The following is a 25,956-nucleotide window of genomic DNA, read 5'->3' on the forward strand; positions in this document are numbered from 1 at the left end:
CATGAAGATTCTGTTTTTCTCCTCCCTTTGGAGAAAAAGTTGACAATATTTATTCTCAAAGTTCACCTTTGACTGGAGGGAAATTCAGCACGCCTGTACTTGAAAATGAATTCTTACATGTTAAAATAACTTTTAATAAGTTTAACATCTATCAGTGAAATAATGTTTAATCCTTTTAAACAGATGGTCTTTGCTGAAAAGAATAAACCCAACTGAAAATAGCATTAGAAAGTGCTTAAAAGAACTATGTTTGACAGTTTTTGGCTCATAGCACTTTTATGTTAAATTCATGTATACTGTTTACAGACTTCATAATGAATTTTATATTGTACCAGTAAGCTCTGCAGAAGGCATTCACCATTACTGCATGGAATGCCCAAACATGCCCATGAGGAAAATTAAAGGTAAAACAATTTAAGTAAAAGTCTCTCTAGAATTCTATTACTGGCTATTTTATCACTACCTGGTAAAATTAAAATTAATCTTTCAGTAAAGCCAACTGATCTAAGAGAGAAATATTACACTTTATATTTTAAAAATTCACTTAAAATTGGATGTGCTTACAGTTCTAACATTGTCCTTGAGAGCAGAAGCGTGAGGATCTTCTGGTGAGAGCATGCATGCCCTACTTCATTTGTTGTCTGCATAGGTTAGGGCTGCTGCTAGCTGCTGTAATAGACACCATCCATTTAAGAAGGCTGCAGCACCAGAGGCCGATTTCTTGCTCATGTAACTGTCAGCAGTGAGTCTTCCTGGCAGGAGGGCAGCTCCCCTCCTTGCAGAGATTCAGTTACCCAGACTCCCTTCTGCCCTGTGGCTCTGCCATCCCCTATAATAACCCTCATGTCCTCTGCATCCAGCCCATGGAGGGGAAAATAAAGTTAGGAAGAACACCCATGCATGTTAACACTTTGACCTGAAAGTGCCACATATTGCTCTGTCCACATTCTGTTAATGAGAACCCTCAGGCCACACCCATATACAAGGGGAGGCAGGATTGGGAAATAGAGACTCTTGCTGGGCAGCTGTTTCTCAGTGACAATTCCAGGTTATACAACAGGAACATAAGATTTATTTTGGACAGCTAGCCATCTGCCGCATTGTCCCTGATGTTTTGACACAACTGATACATTTTTGTATTTGTTCTTCTCTCATTTTATTTAGTTCACATATAAACCTCCCTAATTTATTAAAATTTAATTAAAGCAGACTGAATAGATATAATCTAGAAGTTACCAACTTGCTAAAGAGTAACAAAATCATTTTCTTTCTTTACTATTATTAATATGCAAAAAAGGGAAACTTTTGTAAAAGTTTTGACTGGGGGCCCTGATGTTAGGTTATCTGATTACCCTCACTGATATTGACAGAACAGTGAGTTCACAGTCACAAAATGAGCCCCTGTTAGTATGCTGAAATTTGTCCTCTGTCCTTGGTATTACACCACATCTTTCACTTTCATGTGAAAGTAGTTCTTCCCCCAGATTTTTTTTGAAGCTAAATTAGATTGAATAAAACATTTAAATTAAATTAAAATTTAAGTAGAATAAAATAAAATAAAATAGATTCTATTGTCTTGGGACCAGTAACAATAAAAAACCACAATTATTCCAATATATTAGAATAAGCACAAATTATATCTTATAATTAATCACCTTATAAGGTAATTATAATACCTTATTATGTATGAATACTTTATAGGTATTAATTGTTATAATGTATGAATACTAGCTAGTAGATGTTTGAAGTTTTACTGTGAGGGATTCAAGAATAGTTTATTTCAAAATAGAGTTTACAAGACAGGGTAACTTTTATTAAATTTTCACATAAAAAGAAAAAGTACACAGGGCACTAATTACAAGTAACACCACAATTAATTGGGCCTCATTCCTCTGTAAAGAATAGGCAAGCAACGAGTCATTTTAGTAACATTTTTTCCTGGTCTTTTACTTTCTGTATCCTCTTTTCTTGATTTCTGATCATTGAAGACATTGCTGAAAATGTTGATAAAACAGTTAGAATAACAAAATCTACTTAGGTTTTAATTCTACTATGTGCTACTTAAAAGATCAGCTTGATAGTATAGAATAGACATGTTCTGAGCTCAAGACATTCTTAAAAATTGTGATGTAGCATATTTTTGAAAAGGTTGGTGTTATGGAAGAGAGCTAAGGGTAAATCTTTAGTGTTTCAGGTGTTTTATTTACTTATTTATTTTGTAGAGACAGGGTCTCTCTATGTTGCCCAGGGTGGTCTAAGACTCCTGGCCTCAAGCAATCCTCCTGCCTCGGTCTCCCAGAGTGTCAGGATTACAGACATAAGCCACTGTGCCCAGCCTCAGTTGTTTTAAATGGGCATGATAATTGTAAAAGTAATACTAATTGTAAATAATTCAAACACCTCAGAAGGACACAAAGATAGATGAAGGTCAGTCTTTGTCTCTGCTCCCTCAATCTGCTGGAATCTGCCTCCGCCCGAGAGGTCATTACCATAAGCAATTTGGTGAATATCTGCACATATACATGAATGTGCACATGTTTTATTCTTTACACAAATGAAAACATATGCTATAGACTGTTCTGTAGCTTCTTTTTCATATAACAAAACGTCAGTAAGTTTCCAGTTCAGCTTATGTTTTGTTGTAACTGCATAGTATTTACTAATATTTCATTATACAAATGTATTAGAATTTAGTAAACAGACTAAAAAAGGTTACATCCTTTTTCTAAACATCCTTTTCTTTCTTTCTTGCTATAATAAATACTTTTGTATAAACACTTCTGTGCATTTGTACAATCATTTCTTATAGAATAAATTGCTAGAAGTGAAATTTCTGGGTCAAAGCGTAAATGCACTTCAAGTTTTGACAGTCCTCCCAGAATTCCCCCTAAAAATATTTGTTTTAGAATTTTCAAGAGGTGTCCCATCCAGACACTGCATTCAGCAAAAAGGTCTTTTTATTTTGTAAATAAATATATGTCTTCCATGTGGATTATTATTTGGTGGCATACATCAGATAAATTCAGAAACATATGTCATGGTGTGAGTAAAAATAGGATCAATAAGATAATGCATCTTCCTTCAAAAAACTCACAATAGATGTGGAGAGGAAGATGGCAGATAGGAGACAGGGCTAATGTGCAGCTCCAACTTAGATGGACAGAGCAACGTGTGGAGACTCACACTGTTGACTTTTGCTCCAAGAGCCACTGCAGGAACATACTGGGAAAACCAAAAGAATTTACAGATCCTTTGAAAAAAGCGGCATGCCACTGCAAATTCCACAAGATAGGTAAAAAACTGTGAGTTCCCAAAGTGTGGAGGGGGAAATCCTGCCTCTCAACAAATACCCCCATTGGGGAACCTGAAAATCCAGATTACGGGAGAAGGATTTAACCTTACCTAGAGCTGGAATAAATTTAGCGCAAAATATGAAAGTAGAAGGAGCAGTGGGAAGAGCCTGGGAGGCATTCCCATTCTCCAGCTCGAGCCCAGGGAAGCCATCCCTGACTATATCTCACAGGGGCCCTCGGGAAAGGTGGCTGGCAGAATTTGGGAGTGGTCACAGGGTGAAAGAAGCTTCCAACTGAACTCTGTAATAATTTCAACTGGGCACAAACTCTTTTGAGCGGAATCTGGGTGGTGAATGGGAAATGCTACAGAAAGGAGCACAGAAGCCACTACTGACAGTGTGGGCAGACAAGAAGGGGCAGGTGAGACCTGAAAGCCATACTTGCTTTGTCAGTGGGGAAGTTTATAGCACGGGCAAGGTCTGATCTGCCCGCCACCCCCAACCACCACCCTGCACTGGCTGCCTGGAGACACTGGCGCTGTTAGCAAGGCATGGTGGGAGCAAGATTGGCCTTGCCAACTGTGTGGGAGCTAGGTAAGGCCTATCGCACAGGCTTTCCCCAACTTCCTTGGCAACAGAGGCAGCCAAAATCACCTCTGGAACATAACTCCACTGGCCCAAGAACCACCCTGCGTACCCCACAGTGGCCACGGCAGGCCCTACACAAGGAGAGTCTGAGCTCAGACCCACCTAACTCTGCCCCAACCTGATGGTATTTTTTTCCCTGCCCTGGTAGCTGATCACAAAACACACAAACTATTGAGAGCTTGATGGCCCTGCACATCACCTGATAAACCCAAATACTTATCCTGGCCAACTTAGGGCAAGCTTACATTCCCCTGTCTACTATCATAGCTTGTGCTGTCTTGAAAGTGCCACCCCCTGGCTGGAGGCCAACCAACTCAGGACATTACAGTAACTCATGATAGAAATGATAGAATAACCCTGTACCAAGGAAGAAGAAAACAGCAGCTAATTCCACTGCCTGCAACATTCTGGCTAACCAGAGGTACTAAGTCTGTCCATGTGAAAATATCACTGCTAGCATAATCAGTATTTGATTAAGCCAGGACACTAAACATATCTATAACCAAGGACTCTCACAGAGTGTACTTTACTCCCCTACGTCCTCTACCAGAGGAGGTGCTGGTATCCACGGCTGGGAGACCTGAAGATGAATCACATCACGGGACTCTTTGCAGAAATTTCCCAGCACCAGCCCCGAGCCTGGTAGCCCTACTGAGTGGCTAGATGTGCAAGAACAATAATAATCATTGCAGTCCAGCTCTCAGGAAGGCCCATCCCTTGAGGGAGGTGGAGGACACCACATCAAGGGGTCACCCTGTGGGACAAAAGAATCTGAACCTTGAGTTCCGGGCTTTTCCACTGAAATAGTTTACCCAAATCAGAAGGAATCAGAAAAGCGATTCTGGAAATATGACAAAACAAGGTTTGATAACATCCCCAAAAGGCCACACTAGCTTGCCAGCAATGCAGTTAAACCAAGAAGAAATCTTTGAATTGCCAGATGAAGAATTCAGAAGGTTGATTAAGCTACTCATGGAGATACCAGAGAAAGGTAAAAACCAACTTAAAGAAATCTAAGAAACAATACAGAATATGGATGAAAAATTCTCCAGAGAAATAGATATAAAGAAAAACAATCACAATTTCTGGAAATGAAAGACACACTTACAGAAATACAAAATGCACTGGAAAGTGTCAACAATAGACTAGAACAAGTAGAAGAGAGACCTTCAGAACTTGAAGACAAGGCTTTCAAATTAGCCCAATCAGACAAAAACAAAGAAAAAAGAATTTAATAAAATTGAACAAAGCCTCCAAGAAGTCTGGGATTATGTTAAACGGCCAAACGAAAGAATAATTGGTGTTCATAAGGAAGAAGATGAATCTAAAAGTCTAGAAAACTTATTTAAGGGAACAATTGAGGAAAATTTCCCTAGACTCACTAGTGATCTAGACATTCAAATACAAGAAGCTCAAAGAATACCCGTGAAATTCACTGCAAAAAGATCTCCACCTAGGCACACGGTCATCAGGTTATCTAATGTCAAGATGATGGAAAGAATCTTAAGAGCTGCAAAGTAAAAGTATCAGGTAAGCTATAAAGGAAAACCTATCAGATTAACAGCAGATTTCTCAGCAGAAACCCTATAAGCCAGAAGGAACTGGGGTCATATTTTTAGCCTCCTCAAACAAAATAATTGCCAGCCAAGAATTTTGTATCCAGCAGAACTAAGCTTCATGAATGAAGGACAGATAAAAGTCTTTTGCAGACAAAAAAAAAAAAAAAAAAAAAGAAAAATGCTGAGAGAATTCACCAGTACCAAACCATCACTAAGAAATGCTAAAAAGAATTCTAAATCTTGAAATAAAACCTCAAAACACACCAAAATTGAACCATCTTAAAGCATAAATCTCACAGGGCCTATAAAACAATAACACAATGAAAAAAAAAACCAAGGTATTCAGGCACCAACTAGTAGGATGAACAAAACAGTATCTCGTATTTCAATACTAACATTGAATGTAAATGACCTAAATGTGCCACTTAAAAGATACGGAATGGCAGAAAGGATAAAAATCTACCAACTAAGTATCTGCTGTCTTCAAGAGACTCACCTAATGCACAAGGACTCACATAAACTTAAGGTAAAGGGATGGAAAAAGATATTCCATGCAAATGGATACCACAAACGAACAGGGGTAGCTAGTCTTATATCAGACAAAACCCACTTTAAAGCAACAACAGTTCAGAAAGACAAAGAGGGATATTATATAGTGATAAAGGATCAGTCCAACAGTAAAATATCACAATCCTAAATATATATGCACTTAACACTGGAGCTCCCAAATTTATAAAATGATTACTACCAGACCTAAGAAATGCAATAGATGCTAATACAATAATAGTGGAGGACTTCAATATTCCACTGATACCACTAGACAGGTCATCAAGACAGAAAGTCAACAACAACAAAAAAAAAAACAATGCACCTAAACAATGCAATGAACTTAAACTATATCCTAGAACAAACAAACTTAACAGATATTTACAGAACATTCTACCCAACAACTGCAGAATATACATTCTTTTCATTAGCCCATGGAACATTCTCCAAGGTAAACCAAATGATAGGCCACAAAACAAATCTCAATAAATTTAAGAAAAGCAAAATGATATCAAGTACTCTCTTAGACCACAGTGGGATAAAACTGGAAATTAACTCCAAAAGGAACCCTCAAAACTATATAAATACATGTAAATTGAATAATCTACTCTGGAATCATCTTTGGATCAATAATGAAATCAAGATGAAAATTTAAAAATTCTTCGAACTGAATGAAACTAGTGACACAATTTATCATACCCTCTAGGATACAGCAAAAGTGGTGCTAAAAGGAAAGTTAATAGCCTTAAATGCCTACATAAACAAGTCTGAAAGAGCACAGATAGACACTCTAAGGTCACACCTCAAGGAACTAGAGAAACAAGAACAAACTAAACCCAAACCCAGCAGAAGAAAAGAAATAACAAAGATCAGAACAGAATTAAATGAAATTGAAGTAAACAAATAAAAAACAATTCAAAAGACAAATGAAACAAAAAGCTTGTTCTTTAAAAAGATAAAATTATTAGGCCATTAGTGAGATTAACCAAGAAAAGAAGATAGAAGATCCAAATAAGCTCAATTAGAAATGAAATGAGAGATTTTACAACTTATACCACAGAAATACAAAAGATCATTTAGGGCTACTATGAACACCTTTATGTGCACAAACTAGAGAATCTAGAGGAGATGGAAAATTCCTGGAGATATACAATCCTCCTGATTAAGCTAGGAAAAAAACCAGAAACTCTGAAGAGACTAATAACAAGTAGTGAGATTGAAACAGTAATTAAAAAAATGCCAACAAAAAGAAGTCCAAGACCAGATGGATTCACAGCTGAATTCTATCAGGCATTAAAAAAGGATTGGTACCCATCTTAATGAAACTGTTTCAAACATAAAGAAATAGTGAATCTTCCCTAAATCATTCTGTGAAGTCTGTATCACCCTAATACTAAAACCAGGAAAGGACATAACAAAAAAAGAAAACTATAGAACAATATCCATGATGAACACAGATGCAAAAATCCACATATTCTATGAAATCAGTATCATCCTAATACTAAAACCAGGAAAGGACATAACAAAAAAAGAAAACTACAGACCAATATCCACGATGATGCCGGGTGCAGTGGCTCACACCTGCAATCCCAGCACTTTGGGAGGCCAAGATGGGCAGATCACGAGGTCAAGAGTTCGAGACCAGCCTGGCCAACATGGTGAAACCCCATCTCTACTAAGAATACAAAAATTAGCTGGGAGTGGCCAGGCGCGGTGGCTTACGCCTGTAATCCCAGCACTTTGGGAGGCTGGGGTGGGCGGATCACGAGGTCAGGAGATGAAGACCATCCTGGCTAACACAGTGAAACCCTGTCTCTATTAAAAATACAAAAAATTAGCCGGGCCTGGTGGTGGGCACCTGTAGTCCCAGCTACTTGGGAGGCTGAGGCAGGAGAATGGTGTGAACCCGGGTGGCAGAGCTGGCAGTGAGCTGAGATCGTGCCACTGCACTCTAGCCTGGGCAACAGAGCAAGACTCCATCTTAAAAAAAAAAAATTAGCTAGGCATGGTGGCATGTGCCTGTAATCCCAGCTACTCAGGAGGCTGAGGCAGGAGAATCACTTGAACCCCACAGGTGGAGGTTGCAGTGAGCCGAGATCATGCCACTGCACTCCAGCCTGGGTGACAGAGCAAGACTCCGTATTGAAAAAAAAAAAAAAATATATATATATATATATATATATATATATGTCCATGATGAACATAGATGCAAAAATCCACAACAAAATATTAGCTAACTGAATCCAACACCATATCAAAAAGATAATACACCATGATCAAGTGGGTTTCATACCAGGGATGCAGGGATGGTTTAACCTACTCAAGTTGATAAATGTGATACATCACACAAACAGAATTGAAAACAATAATCATATGATCATCTCAAAAAATGCAGAAAAATCATTTGACAAAATCCAGCATCCCTTTATAATGAAAACCCTCGGCAAAATCGGCACAGATGGGACATACCTCAAGGTAACCAAAACCATCTATGACAAACTCATAGCCAACATTATATTGAAAGGGGAAAAATTGAAAGCATTTTCCAAGAGAACTTGTACAAAACGAGGATGCCCACTTTCACCACTGCTATTCAACATTGTACTGGAAGTCCTAGTCAGAGCAGTCAGACAAGAGAAAGAAATAAAGGGCATCCAAATGGGTGAAGAGGAAGTCAAACTATTGCTGTTTGCTGATGATATGATCCTATGCCTAGAAAACCTTAAAGACTCATCCACAAAGCTCCTAGATCTGATAAATGAATTCAGTAAAGTTTCAGGATACAAAATCAATGTACACAAATCAGTACCATTGCTATACACCAACAATGACCAAGCTTAGTATTAATTCAAGAACCCAGCCCCTTTTATAACAGCTGCAAGAAAAATAAAATACTTGGGAATATATCTAACCAAGGAGATGAACAATCGCTACAGGAAAAACTACAAATGCTGCTGAAGGAAATCATAGACAACACACACAAATGGAAACACATTTCATGCTCATGGATGGCTAGAATCAGTATTGTGGAAATGATCATACTGCCAAAAGCAATCTACAAATTCAATGCAATTCCCATCAAAATACCATCATAATTCTTCACAGAACTGGAAAAAACATTCCTAAAATTCATAAGGAACAAAAAAAAGATCCCACATAGCCAAAGCAAGACTATACAAAAGAACAAATCTGGAGGCATCACATTACTTGACTTCAAACTATACTACAAGGCTATCATCACCAAAACAGCATGGTACTGGTATAAAAATAGGCACATAGACCAATGGAACAGAATAGAGAACCCAGGAAGAAAGCCAAATATTTACAGCCAACTGATCTTCAACAATGCAAACAAAAACATAAAGTGGGGAAAGGACACCCTATTTAACAAATGGTGCTGGAATAATTGGCAAGTGGCATGTAGAAGAATGAAACTTCAACTCAAGATGGATCAAAGACCTAAACCTAAGACCTGAAACCACAAAAATTCTAGACGATAACATCAGAAAAACTCTTGTAGACATTGGGTTAGACAAGAGTTCATGACCAAGAACCCAAAAGCAAATGCAACAAACACAAAGATAAATAGATGGGACCTAGTTAAATTAAAAAGCTTCTGCATAGCAAAAGAAATAAGCAGCAGAGTAAACAGACAACCCACAGAGTGGAAGAAAATATTTGCAAACTGTGCATCTGACAAAGGACTAATATCCAGAATCTACAAGGAACTCAATCAAATCAGCAAGAAAAAAACAAATAATCCCATTAAAAAGTCGGCTAAGGACATGAATAGACAATTCTCAAAAGAAGATACACAAATGGTCAACAAACATATGAAGAAATGCTCAACATCACTAATGATCAGGGAAATGCAAATCAAAACAACAGTATGATACTACCTACTCCTGCAAGAATGACCATAATTTAAAAATATGACATAAGTTAAAAATATGACCAACAGATGTTGGTGTGGATGTGGTAAAAAGGGAACACTTTTACACTGTAAACTAGTACAACAACTATGGAAAGCAGTACAGAGATTTCTTAAACAACTAAAAGTAGAACTACCATTTGATGCAGTAATCCCACTACTGGAGGAAAAGAAGTCATTATATGTAAAGGACACTTGCACACGCATGTTTATAGCAACAAAATTCACAATCGCAAAAATATGGAACCAGCCTAAATGCTCACCAACCAACTAGTGGATAAAGAAAATTATATCGATCTATCTATATATAGAGAGAGACTATTACATGGTGTATATATATATATATAATATAATATGTTATATTATATTATATATATATGCACACACCTCAGCCACCTCCCATTCTTCCCCCATATATATACCATGTATATTTATATATATATATATTTACATGGTGTGTATATATATATGATATATTTACATGGTGTGTACACATATATATGTAAATATATATATTATATATAATAAATATATATATTATATGTAATAAATATATATATGTATATATATACACACCATGTAATACTACTCAGCCATAAAAAGGAATAAAATAATGGCATTTGTAGCAACCTGCATGGAGTTGGAGACCATTATTTTAAATGAAGTAACTCAGGAAAAGAAAAACAAACATTGTATGTTCTCATTATATGTGGGAGCTAAGCTATGAGGACGCAAAGGCATAAGAATAATACGATGGACGTTGAGGACTTGGGGGAAGGGTGGGAGGTGGGTGGGGGAAAAAGATACATCATATACTGCTTGGGTGATGGGTGCACCAAAATCTCAGAAATCACCACTAAAGAACTTTTCCCTGTAACTAAACACCACACGTTCCCCCCAAACTATTGAAATTTTTAAAAGAATGCTAAAACCCCACAAATCCACAATAAACTTAAAACCAAATGTTTTTCCTAATGTTCATATACATAGGGGTCTTGGGTTATCACAGGGACTTGGAATTTTCTTCAACAACAATTTGCTAAAGCCTTACTATATTAAAAACATGTGGATTTTGGAGTCAGAAATTGCAGAGGCCAAGTCCCCGATCTACTCTTCACTGTGACTTGGAATTTATTGACTGTTCTTTTATCTTCAGTTTCCTCATTTTCAAATGCTGTAATAACAGTATCCATTTCCCAATGTCGTTGTGAAAATCACATGAAGAAAACGTAAGTGAAGCTCTGAGTACAAGGCCTGGCACACAGTTGGGAAGTGCTCAATTAAGTGTTAATAGCAACTATTATTATTAATAAGGTTAAGTTTATTTTATGAAGATTCGTTCTTAGAATAGTATTTTCCTTTACCCAGCAATTTATTGTTTTCTAGGGATAGAAAAGATGGCATAAAAAATGTACTTCAAAATTCATTTCTCTCTGATAAAGGCTCCTGGATTCATGAAGGCGGGTTATAAAAGCATGAACCATGAGGGCTCCCCCATATTCATGGTACTTAGAACTTATGCCCAAAAAGCTGCTGGTCATCTGCAGATTAGAACAGTTTCTTATTCAAATAGTTTTAGCATTTTTAGAAGTGGATTCTTTTTATTTTGTGATTCGTTGGGTGGCATAGTGTCTTATAGTGCTATGCTAATTTAAATCCTGTGTAAAGATAAATACCATTATTTTGCTTTCTTGCTATTGACTATACTCTTTTCTTGGCTATTATTGTATAAATGCTTATCTACAGACCTAATAGCAACAAGAAAGACGGTGTGTGGGAAAGTCCCATGTGAAAAACCACTCAGAATCTCAAAACCACTCCTCCTGAGGGATGGCCGGCAGGATTGTCATCCCCATTAGATAAGAGAGTATAGCAGGGCAAGAGCGACCTGCCCATGGTCACACAACTAATCCAGGGGCTATTAATGGTTAAGACCCTTATATTTAGACTTCAGTTTACAGTTGTTAATTCAATACCCTTTCAGCAGGTCTATAGACAGGAGGCTTAATCTGAAAAGAAGGTGAACATTCTCATGAGCGAGGAAGATCTCTCCAAAAACATACACTGTACCTTGGTTCTTCAGCTGTAAATCTTCTACCAGAGTTTGCAAGCTTTCTAGTCTGTTCTGAAGCTTCCTGCATGTTTTTCCTGTTGTTTCTATTGGCGGAGACTGTGAATCTATTAGAAAATTGCTTAGATGTGATATTAAAAGTCTACTCAACATTTCCTTTTAGAAATCTTTGAATTAAAGGCTAAACAATTTTTCTTTAAAATAAAGGGAACTTTTTTTCATGACAAATTTTAAAAGAGCTATAACACTTAAAGGAAACTCTAAAACATGATTTTAAAAGAGAGAAAAATGAGTTTTATCTAAATATTGCAATGCTAGCCTATTTGATTTTGTTCAAACCAATCCGATGTATCATTATTTAGCTACATAATATTAAATAAGATGGGTGAAAAGAACACTTCAGGTTTAATGATGCATTCTGCATTATAAATGACAGCTTTTCGTACCAAGCCTGAGTAGTTCGATTAACTTGGGGTTTGAGGGAGTATGATCTAATATAGAAACTGCACCATTTTCAAGGTGTGTGAGGCCAGTGCCCACGTTAGTTCTGTCACCTAATGAGAATGGTATTGTATGATGGCAGAGGGTGGCATGGATGCCAACATGATCACACTGAACCTAGAAGAAATTTGGCAGTGGCAACTAAAGAAGGCCTAGGAGCATGTAAGCTATTCTCTTACCAGTATGCTGTTTTGTCAACCTCTAAAAGTACTTAATTGACAATCTGAAGATTTAAATTTTGATCTTAATCCCTGCCTAGCTGTATAAATTTGACAATATTTTTAATGGTTAATTTTCTTATCAAAAAATACCCTTTTCATTACAGCATTCAAGGCAATTATCTAGGAATTACTTCAGTTTAAGAGAATGAGAAACAGTTTCTTGGAGAGTTTCTTTTTTTTTTGAGACAGAATTGTTGCCCAGGCTGGAGTGCAATCGCGGGATCTCAGCTCATCGCAACCTCTGCCTCCCGGGTTCAAGCGATTCTCCTGCCTCAGCCTCCCGAGTAGCTGGGATTACAGGCATGTGCCACCACGCCCGGCTGATTTTGTATTTTTAATAGAGATGGGGTTTCTCCATGTTGGTTAGGCTGGTGTTGAACTCCTGACCTCAGGTGATCCACCCACCTCAGCCTTCCCAAGTGTTGGGATTACAGACATGAGCCACAGCACCCAGCCAGAAGTTTTTAACATAAATAATATAAAATATAGGTTTGATGAGTATCTGACAATAAGCGGGGGGTTGGGGGTGAGAAGAAAATGCCATGCCTTTATGTAACAAAAATTAATAATAAAGTGTCAAGCAGCTTTGCTCTATTCCTGCAATAACCACAGCTTTAAAAGGTAACATGGAGGCCGAAGCAACTCCATCTTGGATGCTAATCTGCCAAGTTGACTTCTGATTAATCCCAGTTCCAGGAAGGCATCCAAGATTTCCAGTTTCCTTGTACGGTAGGTAGCAAGTACCTGCCATAAATTCTACCCTTAAGCAATTGTCCTGTTCATCCTTTCTGAGGCATGTATACCCTTTACCTATGGTATAGAGGCCCTGCGTCTGCAGGGATAGTGGTACAAGGATCCACCACCTTGTTTCACTGCTGCAGAGACACAGACATGGCTCCAATCTTAAGTCCCTATTAAATGTTTCTTTCTGAGAAATTGGATTTGTCAGTCTCTTTCTTCAGCCTCCCAGCTTCCTCAGTCTTTGTGGGTAGGTTTGCACACACTTGCCCACCACAGAACAGGAAAGTAATTTCACAGTTAAAATTGAAGAAGATAGTAAATGAATAGCTTAGAAACATAAGAGATGAAAGAGGACACAAGTACAGAAAAAAACATGTAAAAAATGTACTAACATGTGATTAGGTATTTTTTAGGATCTAGAAATGTGTAAGCTATAGAATTTCAAAAGACTAAGAAATAACTTGATGATAATACAACTTTGTCTAGTTTATCTCTTACAAAAGGGAATGATGTCATAGAACACTGGGGTTGTTCGGTCACTGTCATACATGATGAGAAATATTTCAAGTTCATTCAACACATAATATTTAACTCTCACTTATTTACCAGGCATTTATTCTAAATCAAACATTTTTTTCTCATTTGTCTTATCAAATAACAAACTAACTTAAAATATTAAAAATGAGAAAATTTTGAAAAGTTTGTATGGTACGCACTTATACTCACTAAGGCAGAGACTGAATAAGAGCTATGATTTCAAAGAATGTAAATAAGAAAGAAAAGTAGTTCACAGCATTTAAAAGAGGATCTAAAATCTTTTAATAAAATAGAGGCAAAAATGCTCATTATTCATTTAGAGAAAAAGAGAGATAATGTTTACATATAATATCTATGTACATTTGCTAAGGCTTGCATGGTACACAATAGCTGTTCTATTTAAAAAAGACCTGTTTAAATTACACAGAATCAGTTAGAGCTTACACATAAGAGCAGCATGCAAAACCTTAATTCTGAGTAAAAAGAACTTACAGTTCAGCAGTGTAGGAAATCAATTAATCACATCAATGATATCAGATCTTTCTTACCTTTAACAGAATCAGATGAATGAATAGGTTTGGCAGATCTATATTGTGATGTGGAACCTATTGAACCTTCAACTGAACTAGTTAGGAGTGAGTGCACTGGAGACTTCTTAGGAGAAGAATTGAATGAACGAGAAGCTGAGTTTTTCACAGATGGACTTGCTAAAAGTTTGCAAGAATAAAAGTAAAAGGACAGAATTAATTAAAAATAGTAAACTGCACCTCTCAAAAAGTCAAGCTTTCATGAGAAAATGTTCCCAATGGTGGAGGGACAGGGGGACATTCTTCTAAATACCCAAGATTTGGGGTTGGAACTGAAAAGGGTTACACCTTAGGAATAAGGGTGAACAGAAACTAGACCTGCCCTTGGGATCCTGAGGTCTAGCTTCAAATCCTCTTTCTAATGTGATTAAATTGACCTGGATGCCTTAGTTGTCTACCAAATGCAAGCATGAATGCTCGCTAGAGGAAGGTAATCTCATTCATAGCATGAAATCATCTGTACAACTTTTCATATATAATATGTCATACAATAAAAATAACCAGGCATATAAAGAGACAAGGTGATATGGCAGAAAATCAAGAAGAAAAAAATATAAATAACGACATAGATCTATAGGGTCCAGATAATGGGCTTATCAGGCATAGACTTCCATAGATTCAAGCAGCATTACTTCAAACTGCAAGTGAATTCTTCTTATCTGCATAAAAAAATCATATCTGCACAAATGAATAAAAACTGCTAAAACAAACCAATCAAAAACAAAAACAATCTTAAAGCAAAAGGGGAAAAAAGGAACAGACTATATTTAAATAAGCAATAATTAAACTTACAGCTGACTTCTTAGTAGAAACAATGAAAGCTAGAAAACAATGGAAAGTGATATCTTCAAAGTGAAGAAAAAAATGCCAATCTAGAATTCTATACTCAGCAAAAATATTCTTCAAAAATTAGGATGAAATAAACACAATTTCAGAAAAGCAAAAATGGAGAGAATTTATCACCAGCAGATTTACATTAAAAGAAGCTTTAAAGGCATAAGTAAAATGATACCAGAAAGTTAAGTGTAAATATGTGGGTATATCTAAATGAATATTAACTGTACAAAACAATACAAATAATTAAATGTGGTATTCATATTTTTATAATTCATATTTTTAATTAAAATATGACAATTGTATGAAAGTTGGAAGGACAGTGAAGGCAGTTAACATATTCTAAGGTACTGCCAATGTATGAGAAAAGGTAAAAGCATTCATTTATATCAATATAATAAGGCAAGGATAAATGTTTTACTGTCCTGAGTAATCACTGAAATAATAGTAAAAAACATATAAACGAAGTAAACCTGAAGGAATTAACTTCACATAAATGTTCTTTTCTTCAAAATATTAGTTCCTGAAAGATCTTCCCCAAGCCAAAGATTATTTAAAAATTAAGAATTTGCAATTATTTTACTTAAGAATATTACATTTGGATTATAAATATAGTTACAATTAACAATGGGGATATGTTCTGAGAATTGCGTTGTTAGTTAATTTTGTCATTGTGCAACCATCATAGAGTATACTTTCACAAACCTAGATGGTATACAGGCTATATGGTATAGCTTATTGCTTCTAGGCTACAAACCTGTAGAGCATGTTACTGTACTGAATACTGTAGGCAACTGTAACATAATGGTAAGTATTTATTTATCTAAATATGTCCAAATATAGAAAAGGTAACACACTGTGGTATGACATTATGATAGCTACAACATCACCAGGTATCAGGAATTTTTCAGCTCTATTATAATCTTATGGGACCTCTGTTGTATATGACATGGTCATTGACCAAAACATTACGCAGCACATGACTGTATATTGACACTAAGAAAAACAATGAAAATTTACCTTTCTCTCATCTCTTTTTACCTTACCTCAATTTTCTCTATTTACAATTTACAGTCCAGATTTATAACTACATTTTTGTTGAATAATCATCATCACAGTTTCATTCTTTCTCATTTATTTTGTTCTCTTCCATAGGAAGACCAATTACGTGTCTGTTGGTTTGCCTTTGCCTTCCAAATCTAACATATTCTGTATAATTATTTTTGGTCCTTATTTTTAAAAATTCCTTTTGTGTAATTTTCTCCATGGCTATAATTTCAGTCACATCTATTTTATTTTTCATTTTCTAAAGCTTTTTCCTGTGATGTTTTAAATCTTTCTCTTCCATTTCTAGTCTGAGTTATGCCACTTTGCTTACCAACAAATTGTGTTGACTTTCAATCTCTTCTTTCTGGAGCTTTTTAATTTTTAATGGAGATCATCTTATCTATAATTCTTTGGAAATTTTATGGAGAGCTGTCCATCTTGATTCTTCTGCTTTTCCTTTTGTCTATTCAATAAATATTTATTCAGCACCTGCTATGTGCCAGGAAGGCTTCAGGCACCTGGGATATATCCAGGAACCAAATGGCTAAAGACATCTGCCCTTGCACAGCTCTTGTCTCACAGGGGTGACACAGTATGTGAGAAGATGCTAAGAGTAACTGATAAAAGGAAGAAGGAGCACTGGAAGTGTGGGAAAATCGTGATTTTTATTTTATTTTAATTTACTTTTAGAGACAGGGTTTCGCCATGTTGCCCAGACTGGTCTTGAACTCCTAGGCTCAAGCAATCCACTCACCTTGGCTTCCCAAAGTGCTGGAATAACAGGCATGAGCCATCACACCTGGCTGGTTGTGATCTTTAAATGAGGTGATGACAATTAAGTCCCACTGGGAAAGTGACACCTGGGCAAAGGCTTTAAAGGAGCTGAGGTTTTAGCAACATAAGGGAACAGGGCATAAAAGCCCTAACATGGAAGCTGCCTGACATGTTCAAGGAACAGTTTGAGAGTGGATAAAACAGAATGCATGAAAGAGGGAGTAGCAGGAAATGAGGCCAGAGAGTTAAAAAGGACTTGGAAGATACTGCAATGACTTTGGCTTTTACCCTCGTGGAAATGGGGAGACATTGTAGGGCCTATTTCTGTGCTTTCATTGGAAACTCACCTGCAGATGTGAATGTGAAGCAACCAGAGGGATCTTCCATGTCTCCTGCGTGTAATGTGACTGGCTCTCTGGAAGCATAAGAATGGTAATGCAAGCATTCCATTTCACAAACACAGTACTAAGATTCATAGATAGAAGCAAGTGAACACAGGCAAATGTGATGGTTTAAAATATAACCTCAAGATGGCAATCATAACCCTAAAGTCCTAAAATACTCTAAGAGGTAGGTTCAAAGTTGCATTATCTTTTTGTATTCAGAATCCATGAACATTTTACAGAATGAAAATATATAATCTTCATTAGAAAATCCATTTTTGCATACTAATAGCTATAAAATCCACATCATCTGTTCATGGATTCTAAGAGATGCAATCTTAATGACTCATTTAAAAATAAAGAAATTAGGTCGGGTGTGGTGGCTCACCCCTGTAATCCCAGCACTTTTGGAGGCTGAGGCAGGTGGATCATGAGGTCAAGAGATAGAGACCATTTGGCCAACACGGTGAAACCCCGTCTCTACTAAAAATACAAAAAATTAGCCGGGCGAGGTGGCGGGAACCTGCAGTCCCAGCTACTCAGGAGGCTGAGGCAGGAGAATGGCGTGAACCTAGGAGGCAGAGCTTGCAGTGAGCCGAGATCATGCCATTGCACTCCAGCCTGGGCGACAGGGAGAGACTCTGTCTCAAATAAATAAATAAATGACAATGACAACAACAACTCATAACATTAGTAGTATCAGTGTACAAAACTATAAGACATATAAGTTGAAATAAACTACACAGTTCTCTGTGAGTTGGGTACCAATATGAGAATATTATGGCAGCAGTTCTCAAAGTGGTTCCCTTTCAGGAGGTTTGTGAGGTCAAAACTACTTTCATTATGATATCAGGTTGTTATTTGCTTTATAACTTTCAGTCTCTCACAAGTGTACAGTGGAGTTCCCCAGAAGCTCCATGATAGCTGATGCACATTTAATCACAACAGATTAAATGCATACGCAGATATGAGAATCTAGCTGTATTTTCTTAACCCAGTTACTGAAATGTAAAACATGTTTTCTCAATGATGTTTTGGAGCATATAGTTATTTTTCATAATAAAGAAAAAGTTATTTTTCATAATTTCAGAATAAAGAAGTATTACAGTACTTTCATTGCTGAAGGAAGCAGATTTTTCTAGTCATGAAGAAATTCTACTGCAGAGCTTTAATTATCTCAGGGAAGCAGCTTCTATTTGTCCCATGCCTAGGACTGGGCTCCATCCCCAGTAGCTCAGTGTGGGTACTCAGAGGCAGTAAGCAGTGGTCATAAACACGGGCTCAGGAGCCAGCTAAACCTGAGTTCAAACCTGAGCTCCACTGTTTTCAAGCAGTATGACTTTGACAAGTTGCTATGCAATCTGAGTCTTCATTTCTAAGGGAAAATAATGTTTCCCTCATACATGAGATTAGACTAATGAGACAAGTCTAAATCAACTGGAAGATAAGAATTTTTATTAAGAATAAAAATATAAGAATAAAACATATGCAGTTGATAGTTGTGGTTATTAATAGGTATGATGTAGTATCATATACCCAGGTGAGAAGGAAATAAAAACAACATTTCTTTTAGGCTACAAGAAAGATTTACACTTGGCTAGTCTGCATCCATGGGTTCTGCAATCACAGATTCAACCAAATGTGAATTGAAAATACTTGGGGAAAAAAAAGATGGTTGCATCTATACTGAACACGTACAGGCCTTTTTTCTTGTCATTGTTCCCTAAACTATACAATATAACAACTATTTACATAGCATTTACATTATATTAGGTATTATAAGTAATCTAAGAATGGTTTAAAGAATATGGGAAGATGTGTGTAGGTCATATGCAAATACTATGCCATTTTATATAAGGGACTTGAGCATCTGTAAATTTTAGTCTCTGCAGGGGTCCTGGAACAAATCCCCCATGGATACCAAGGGACAACTGTGTTTAAAAAGATTCAAATTCACTGTATTTTGATCAGGCAGCAGAGACAGTATGAAAATATTTATAATACTATCTTAATCCATTCACTAAACAAATATTTACTGAATGGCTACTAGGTGGCAGTCATTATGCTTGGTGCTGAAGATACAGCAATGAATTAGCCCCTATTCTAACTAGATCTTAACAGTAGAATTCACATTCATAATTGTTAATATATATAGAGGGTTCGGATATCTCTGTCTATTTAGGTGGTGAAAACAGAAAAGACAAAAATAAGTTTTTCCAGGCAGTCCGTCAAAAGACAGACTTCACGATTGTAAGCAACTTGAGGACAGAGCCCATATCTGTCTTGCTCACTATATTCTAAGGGTCTACTGCAGTGCATGGCACATTACAGACAGTTAAAGATCTTTTGAATTAATAATGAACAGTCGTAAAAGGGACATTTTGAAAATGGGGGCTGGTATTTCCTACCTACTAAGAGTTTCACTTGATTTGCTTCCTTCAGTGGAGTCCCTCAACGAGTTGTTGCTTCTGTTGGTAGAGGGATGGGAGAAATCACAGTTTAAATAATGTTATTTCCTTACCAATATAACAAAAGTTTGTGAGAAAAATAATGTATTCTTATGTAGGGTGAAACGGTATCATCTGACAGCTGGATAAATAAATCATAAACATTAACTTAACGATAAAATTGCTTCTCTCAACATTACTTTTAGATAGATATGGATTCAAAAGAGTGAGAATGGGGCATTGGCTCTTCCAGGTGGAGGAAACAGATGAAGAAAAAGCTTGAAGACAAAAATAAATGAACTTTTGGGAATCAGGAGGAGTCTGGTTTGATTAGAGGATAGTACAGGAGTGAAAGCAGAGTGGTCACAAGAGAGATTCGTGTGACCACTCTGGGAGATTCTTCAATGTCAGACTGAGGGACATGTACTTAATGCAGTAGGCAGTGAGGAGCTACTGAAGATTTTCAAGTAATAGCTATAGTGTCTTAAAGTACGATAAATAATGAATTAACATTAGCCTTTTTTCTTTTTTGGCTAAAGTCAATTTTTGAAAGCTGTCTTTGATTATGGTCTTATTTGGAGTTATGGATTTCATTTCTTTGTGCTTTTAAAATTTTTCATTTAAGAATTCAGCTATTCAATTATTGATGAAAATAGGATGGTTTTCAGTAAGGTGCTTATAGTCCTAAATTGAAGTTTTTACAGTTTCCTTCTGAATCATCCTTTTCTCAAAAGTTATGTAAGCCATTGTAAATATGTGTAAATGTAGAAAAAGTCTTCCATTTTTGATATGGCATACCATAATAATAGCTTCATATGGATAAACATCAGCAAATTTTAAAGAAAAAATGTCTATTGAGTTGATTTCTAGAAACTAAATTACTTCAGTACATTTCACTGAAATCTTTCTTAAAGTCAGTTAAACAACGAACCCAATATGCCCATTAAGTGTCATGTAAACTTATGTCCAAACAGACTTCTCAAATTACAAGGCCACATATAAAATATTTGGACAATTAATTTGATTCAGAATCTCAGATTCTTCTTACCTACGGCACATGTCTGATCTCAGGCTGGATTCAGTAATGCAATCTCTTACCCTATCCTCTCTGTATAGAAAATATAACTCTCAGTTAATCATATAAAGCACAATTTCATCCATGTCTTTTTTAGACTAATCAATTGCTTACATATATTCAATTTTTCTTTTAGTGACAGCTGTAGATTTTAGGCCTCCAAGCAAATTTTGCAAAGGGCTCTGGAGTTCATCGACAGAGAAATGCTTTCCTCCCATGAATTCTTAAAAGCTTTACGCTGAGTTTAGGCTTTAGTGACAAGGTCATTTATAGGATTATAGCAAATTAACATAAACTCTCTAAAGGTAGGGATCAAATATATTCACGTTCAATACAGTCCAATAGCGTCCAAGCCCATCATTAGTGGCTGGAGTGGTGGAAGCTGATCAGGGAAGTCCTGGTAATCCCTCAGAATAATCAGTGCTGGGAGCAAGGGTCTGTAACATTTACTTCTGGCTTTTCCTCTGCTTCATAGGAGGAGGCATGTCAATCTATGCCTAAGTTTACAAATCTGTCAAATAAGTGTAATAATACTGCCCTGGTTTGGAAGGCATATTATAGTTATGACAAAAATGAAAGTGCTCTGAAAATGAAAATGTTCGTTGGAGTGGCTAGTGGGACAGTTCTGACATTATGTGCTTCGGATAATGTAATGTTATGCTAAGGTAACTGGACTGTTACTAATGTTTTACTATTATTACTAATAATTAACAATTAGATAAACTCAGCTAATATTTTGCTACCTCAGGTAAATACGAATTGGACATCATAAGAAACTGGAGATTATTTATATATAGGTATTATTTCAGGAAGTATTACTTTTAGGTATTTGTCATATAATCGGAAAATGAATATTACAATAATGGGCTATTATAACACTAAAATATATATACCATATTAAAATGCTTTAAGATAAGCTAAGCTAAATGATAACACAAAAAAGTAAAACCCACTCTCTGAAAGAATAGGAGACTCCCATTGATGTCTGTAGCTATGTGCAAAGAAGGGCTGGTGAACTGGCTGAATTCTTTTTGGATCTAATCTTTTACTAATATGATATAATCAAATCAAGTCATTGGCATGAATACAGAGAAAACGAAGTATTTCCTATTATCTCCTACTTGGAGAGTATATAGTTCTCAAGGTTCTAGTTTTATCTCCACCATTGAACTTGTGGCTGCAGACACTTCGACCTTTTGAGATGTGTTTTTCTCATTCACAAAATGGGATGAATAAACCCTGCTCTGCCTTGTCTCAATCAATAAGATTACGGATATAAAATCTTTTGAGAATTAAAATTTACAAACATAACTTTGGGTGACACCTTGCACTGGGTATTTTCTGAATAGAATGACTGTATTGTTTTCTCTTAGTGTCAAGTTGTTTTACATTTGCTTAACTCCTCCATTTTCATATTATTTTTGGTGGTAGTAACTTCAGATACCTTTTAAAGTCATTTAAACCTCACCCTCCCAGAGAGTAACATGTGAATAACTCAATGGCAAACCATTCAAGAGATGAGCTTTCCCATTCTGTGTGCACACAGCCTTACACAGCCACATACAAGGCTCCCAGAGATGTTCTTCCATCTTCCTCTGTCTTGCTCAGAGACACAGCTGGCTCCTCATTGATCACGCTTCTCAACTCTTGGAGAAGCTGTTTCAGGTCCCTTGTTGGATCTTCCTTCAGTGTGTTAGCTTTTGTAGAGTGCTGAGTTAAAACAATTTACAAAGACACTTATTTTTTCAGATTTCTATGCTATTTCCTATCACAAAATTAATGCAACTGGTAAACACAAATTATGGAAAAGCAAGAAGAGGAAAACAAAAAAATCACCCACAAACTTATTACACAGAGATAATCAATAATAACCAGGAAATAATCAATAGAGTACTATATCTAATTTATATGTGCACGGACACATATACACATATGGGGCCAAACTACTTACATTTATTTTTAAACTACTTTTGTTTTAAAATTTTAACAATGTAGTATGAACATCCTTACTATGTCATTAAATATTTTCAAGTACACCTGGACAAAATAACTTTCAATACTTTGTTTAAAGCTAAACTAATTTGATAAAGCAACAAAACCTGAGAATTAAGGAGCTCTTTAGAGATGAGTTAATCTACTCCCCACATCTTGCTGATGAGGAAAGAAACATCCAATATTTTCAAACTGTGTTAGTTGGTGTTTAAGAATAATATGAGATTTTCAGATTGATAGTGTACCCCAATAAATATTTATAATATAAGAAGGAATACTGACATTTTCAATAGGCACATCAAGAGGGGAAACCAAATGATCAGAGTGCACTGGTGAGCAGGTAGACTCAGGCTATCCTTGAGCTATTCTAGCTGAAGGAGTCCATCCCACTGAAAAGTTACACCTGTCACACAGATTGGCTGCTGAGGGATGAACACTGCAGATTTTTTATTCACTGGGCTTTAGTTTCCTAGGGTTTATGCCAATGAAGAGCTGATGTTACTGGTATAATATAATTCTCATATTCTCCTCTTCTCAACTCCACTAATAAACCAATATAATATCCAGCTGAAGATATGAGAGTTCCAACTCACTGAATGTGTGCTAAGTATGTCTTTCCAGTTTACTGATGGCTATCTTACCTGGAAATTGTCATGATGAGTCAGTCTAAAGTTTCATAAATTAGACTCCACTCAATTATTAAATTTGACTTCATTTGCTTAAAAATATAAGGATGTGAATCACTTTGTCAATTGTGAATAAAAACATTTGTCTCTAAAAAGATGATCCAATTTTATGAAACACTGGTTTTGTTCTTGCCCTCACGCTAATATGCATAATACCCAATATGGAATAAAACCTCATAAAGTTAATAAAGAAAAACTTATCCTATGGCAATATTCACTCACCTTAGTTATAACCTGGACTTCTTATCTTCCCATCTTCTGCCCACCAGAAAGTTTATCAAATAAGCTTTGGCAATTATTGTTAAAATTTTTGAGCCATTGACATTTATTATAAGTGAGCAATGTAAAACCCATAAACATATATAAATATGTTGTTCTCCCCTGTCATTGTGGCACCTAGGTTCTTTGAGAGTGACTGATGCTTTACAATACATAAGGTTTTTTTGTTTTGTTTTGTTTTTTGAGACAGAGTCCCACCCTGTCACCTAGGCTGGAATGCAGTGACATGATCTCAGTTTACTGCAACTTCCATCTCCCAGGCTCAAGCAATCCTCCTGCCTCAGCACCCCCAGTAGCTGAGGACTACAAGCCTGCACCACCATGACCAGCTAACTTTTTTGTAGAATGGAGTTCTGCCATGTTGCCCTGGATGATCTCAAACTCCTGGACTCAGGCGATCCACGCATCTTGGTTTCCCAAAGTGCTGGGATTACAGGTGTGAGCCACTGTGCTGGCTGACATGAGGTTTGAAAAAGCATTCAATTGGCAGGGCGTGGTGGCTCACACCTGTAATCCCAGCACTTTGGGAGGGCAAGGCGGGCAGATCACGAGGTCAGGAGATTGAGACCATCCTGGCTAACATGGTGAAACCCCATCTCTACTAAAAATACAAAAAATTAGCCGGGCATGGTGGCAGGCACCTGTAGTCCCAGCTACTCGGGAGGCTGAGGCAGGAGAATGGCATGAACCTGGGAGGCGGAGCTTGCAGTGAGCCGAGATTGTGCCACTGCACTCCAGCCTGGTGGACAGAGTGAGACTCTGTCTCAAAAAAAAAAAAAAAAAAACAAAAACCATTCAATTTACCATTCACTTAGAAATTAATTATAATCAGTCCTATGACATTCTTTTATTGACTTTATCCCAATACTTACCTTTCAAACTTCTATGTGTGTTGCTCCTCCAATGAAAATGTAAGCTCCACAGAGGCAAGGACTTGATTTGATCGTCATTGTCTTTATATATTCCATTACATATAACCCATACTTCGCTTGGGTATAAAACCACAAAAATATCAAGGCTGGAGGCGTCCTGAAAATCATTTGGTTCTAGTCCAACTCCCATATCAAAAGTGATGAAGAATTCTCTCTATGGCATTCTAGTAATATGCTTATCTGGCCTTTGCTTGATCACCAAAGATCAAGGAAGGCAGTTTAATTTTTGTATAGCTTCAAATCTTTTAAAGAAAAGCTTCCCTCCATACCCATACACCTTCCAACCCTGGTCACAGTTCTAACACCTAGGGTCATAAGAAACAAGCATAACATAACCTTGTAAAAATGATACTTATTTTATCCTACACTCATACACCCCCTCCTTACTTCCCGACACACACCTCAAGCTAAATGTTCTCAGGAAAATTCTGAGCAGAGCAGAGAACTGTCCCCCTTGCTTCATCTGGATGCTATCATTGAAACCTTTTTTGGTTGCCACACAATAACGCCAACTGAGACTGAGCAGGCAGTCAACTGAGAATCCTTATGTCTTTTCCAGAAGTTCTTAATAAGCTTCCTCTTCTGTGTCCTATACCTTGTATTTTTGGGTATTCACTACAACAATAGAAATGTCTTTTTTTTTCCTCTGAGACAGAGTCTCATTCTTTCACCCAAACTGGAGTGCAGTGATGCGATCACGGATCACTGCCGCCTTGACCTCTCAGGCTCAATTGATCATTCTGCCTCAGTCTCCTGAGTAGCTGGGACTATAGGTGCACGCCACCACACCCGGCTATTTTTGGGTTTTTTGTATTTTTTGGAGAGATGGGGTTTTGCCATGTTGGCCAGGCTGGTGTCCAATTCCTGGGCTCA

The 25,956-nt window shown here is 36.8% G+C and overlaps 1 protein-coding gene across 8 annotated transcripts in view; it reads right to left on the minus strand.

Annotated features, from left to right (window-relative positions):
- Window positions 1-1,786: 1,786 nt before the first annotated feature.
- The window catches only part of CCDC158 (coiled-coil domain containing 158), a 108,842-nt gene continuing 84,672 nt past the window's right edge, over window positions 1,787-25,956 (minus strand). For 4 of the 8 annotated variants that reach the window (XM_063705324.1, XM_019024964.4, XM_031010577.3 and 1 more), the window contains 7 exons: window positions 22,747-22,904; window positions 21,168-21,227; window positions 20,081-20,140; window positions 17,637-17,704; window positions 14,596-14,754; window positions 12,047-12,154; window positions 1,787-1,994 (listed from right to left, as the gene is read on the minus strand). In XM_063705324.1, the coding sequence (XP_063561394.1) occupies window positions 1,918-1,994; window positions 12,047-12,154; window positions 14,596-14,754; window positions 17,637-17,704; window positions 20,081-20,140; window positions 21,168-21,227; window positions 22,747-22,904 (690 nt within the window). In that variant the 3' untranslated portion in view covers window positions 1,787-1,917. Of the gene's footprint in view, window positions 1,995-12,046; window positions 12,155-14,595; window positions 14,755-17,636; window positions 17,705-20,080; window positions 20,141-21,167; window positions 21,228-22,701; window positions 22,905-25,956 lie in introns of those variants that run through there. The other 4 variants (XM_019024965.4, XM_063705325.1, XM_055384540.2 and 1 more) reach the window with 2 other exon arrangements.

The sequence above is a fragment of the Gorilla gorilla genome, chromosome 3 (assembly GCF_029281585.2).
Source record: "Gorilla gorilla gorilla isolate KB3781 chromosome 3, NHGRI_mGorGor1-v2.1_pri, whole genome shotgun sequence".
NCBI lineage: Eukaryota > Metazoa > Chordata > Mammalia > Primates > Hominidae > Gorilla > Gorilla gorilla.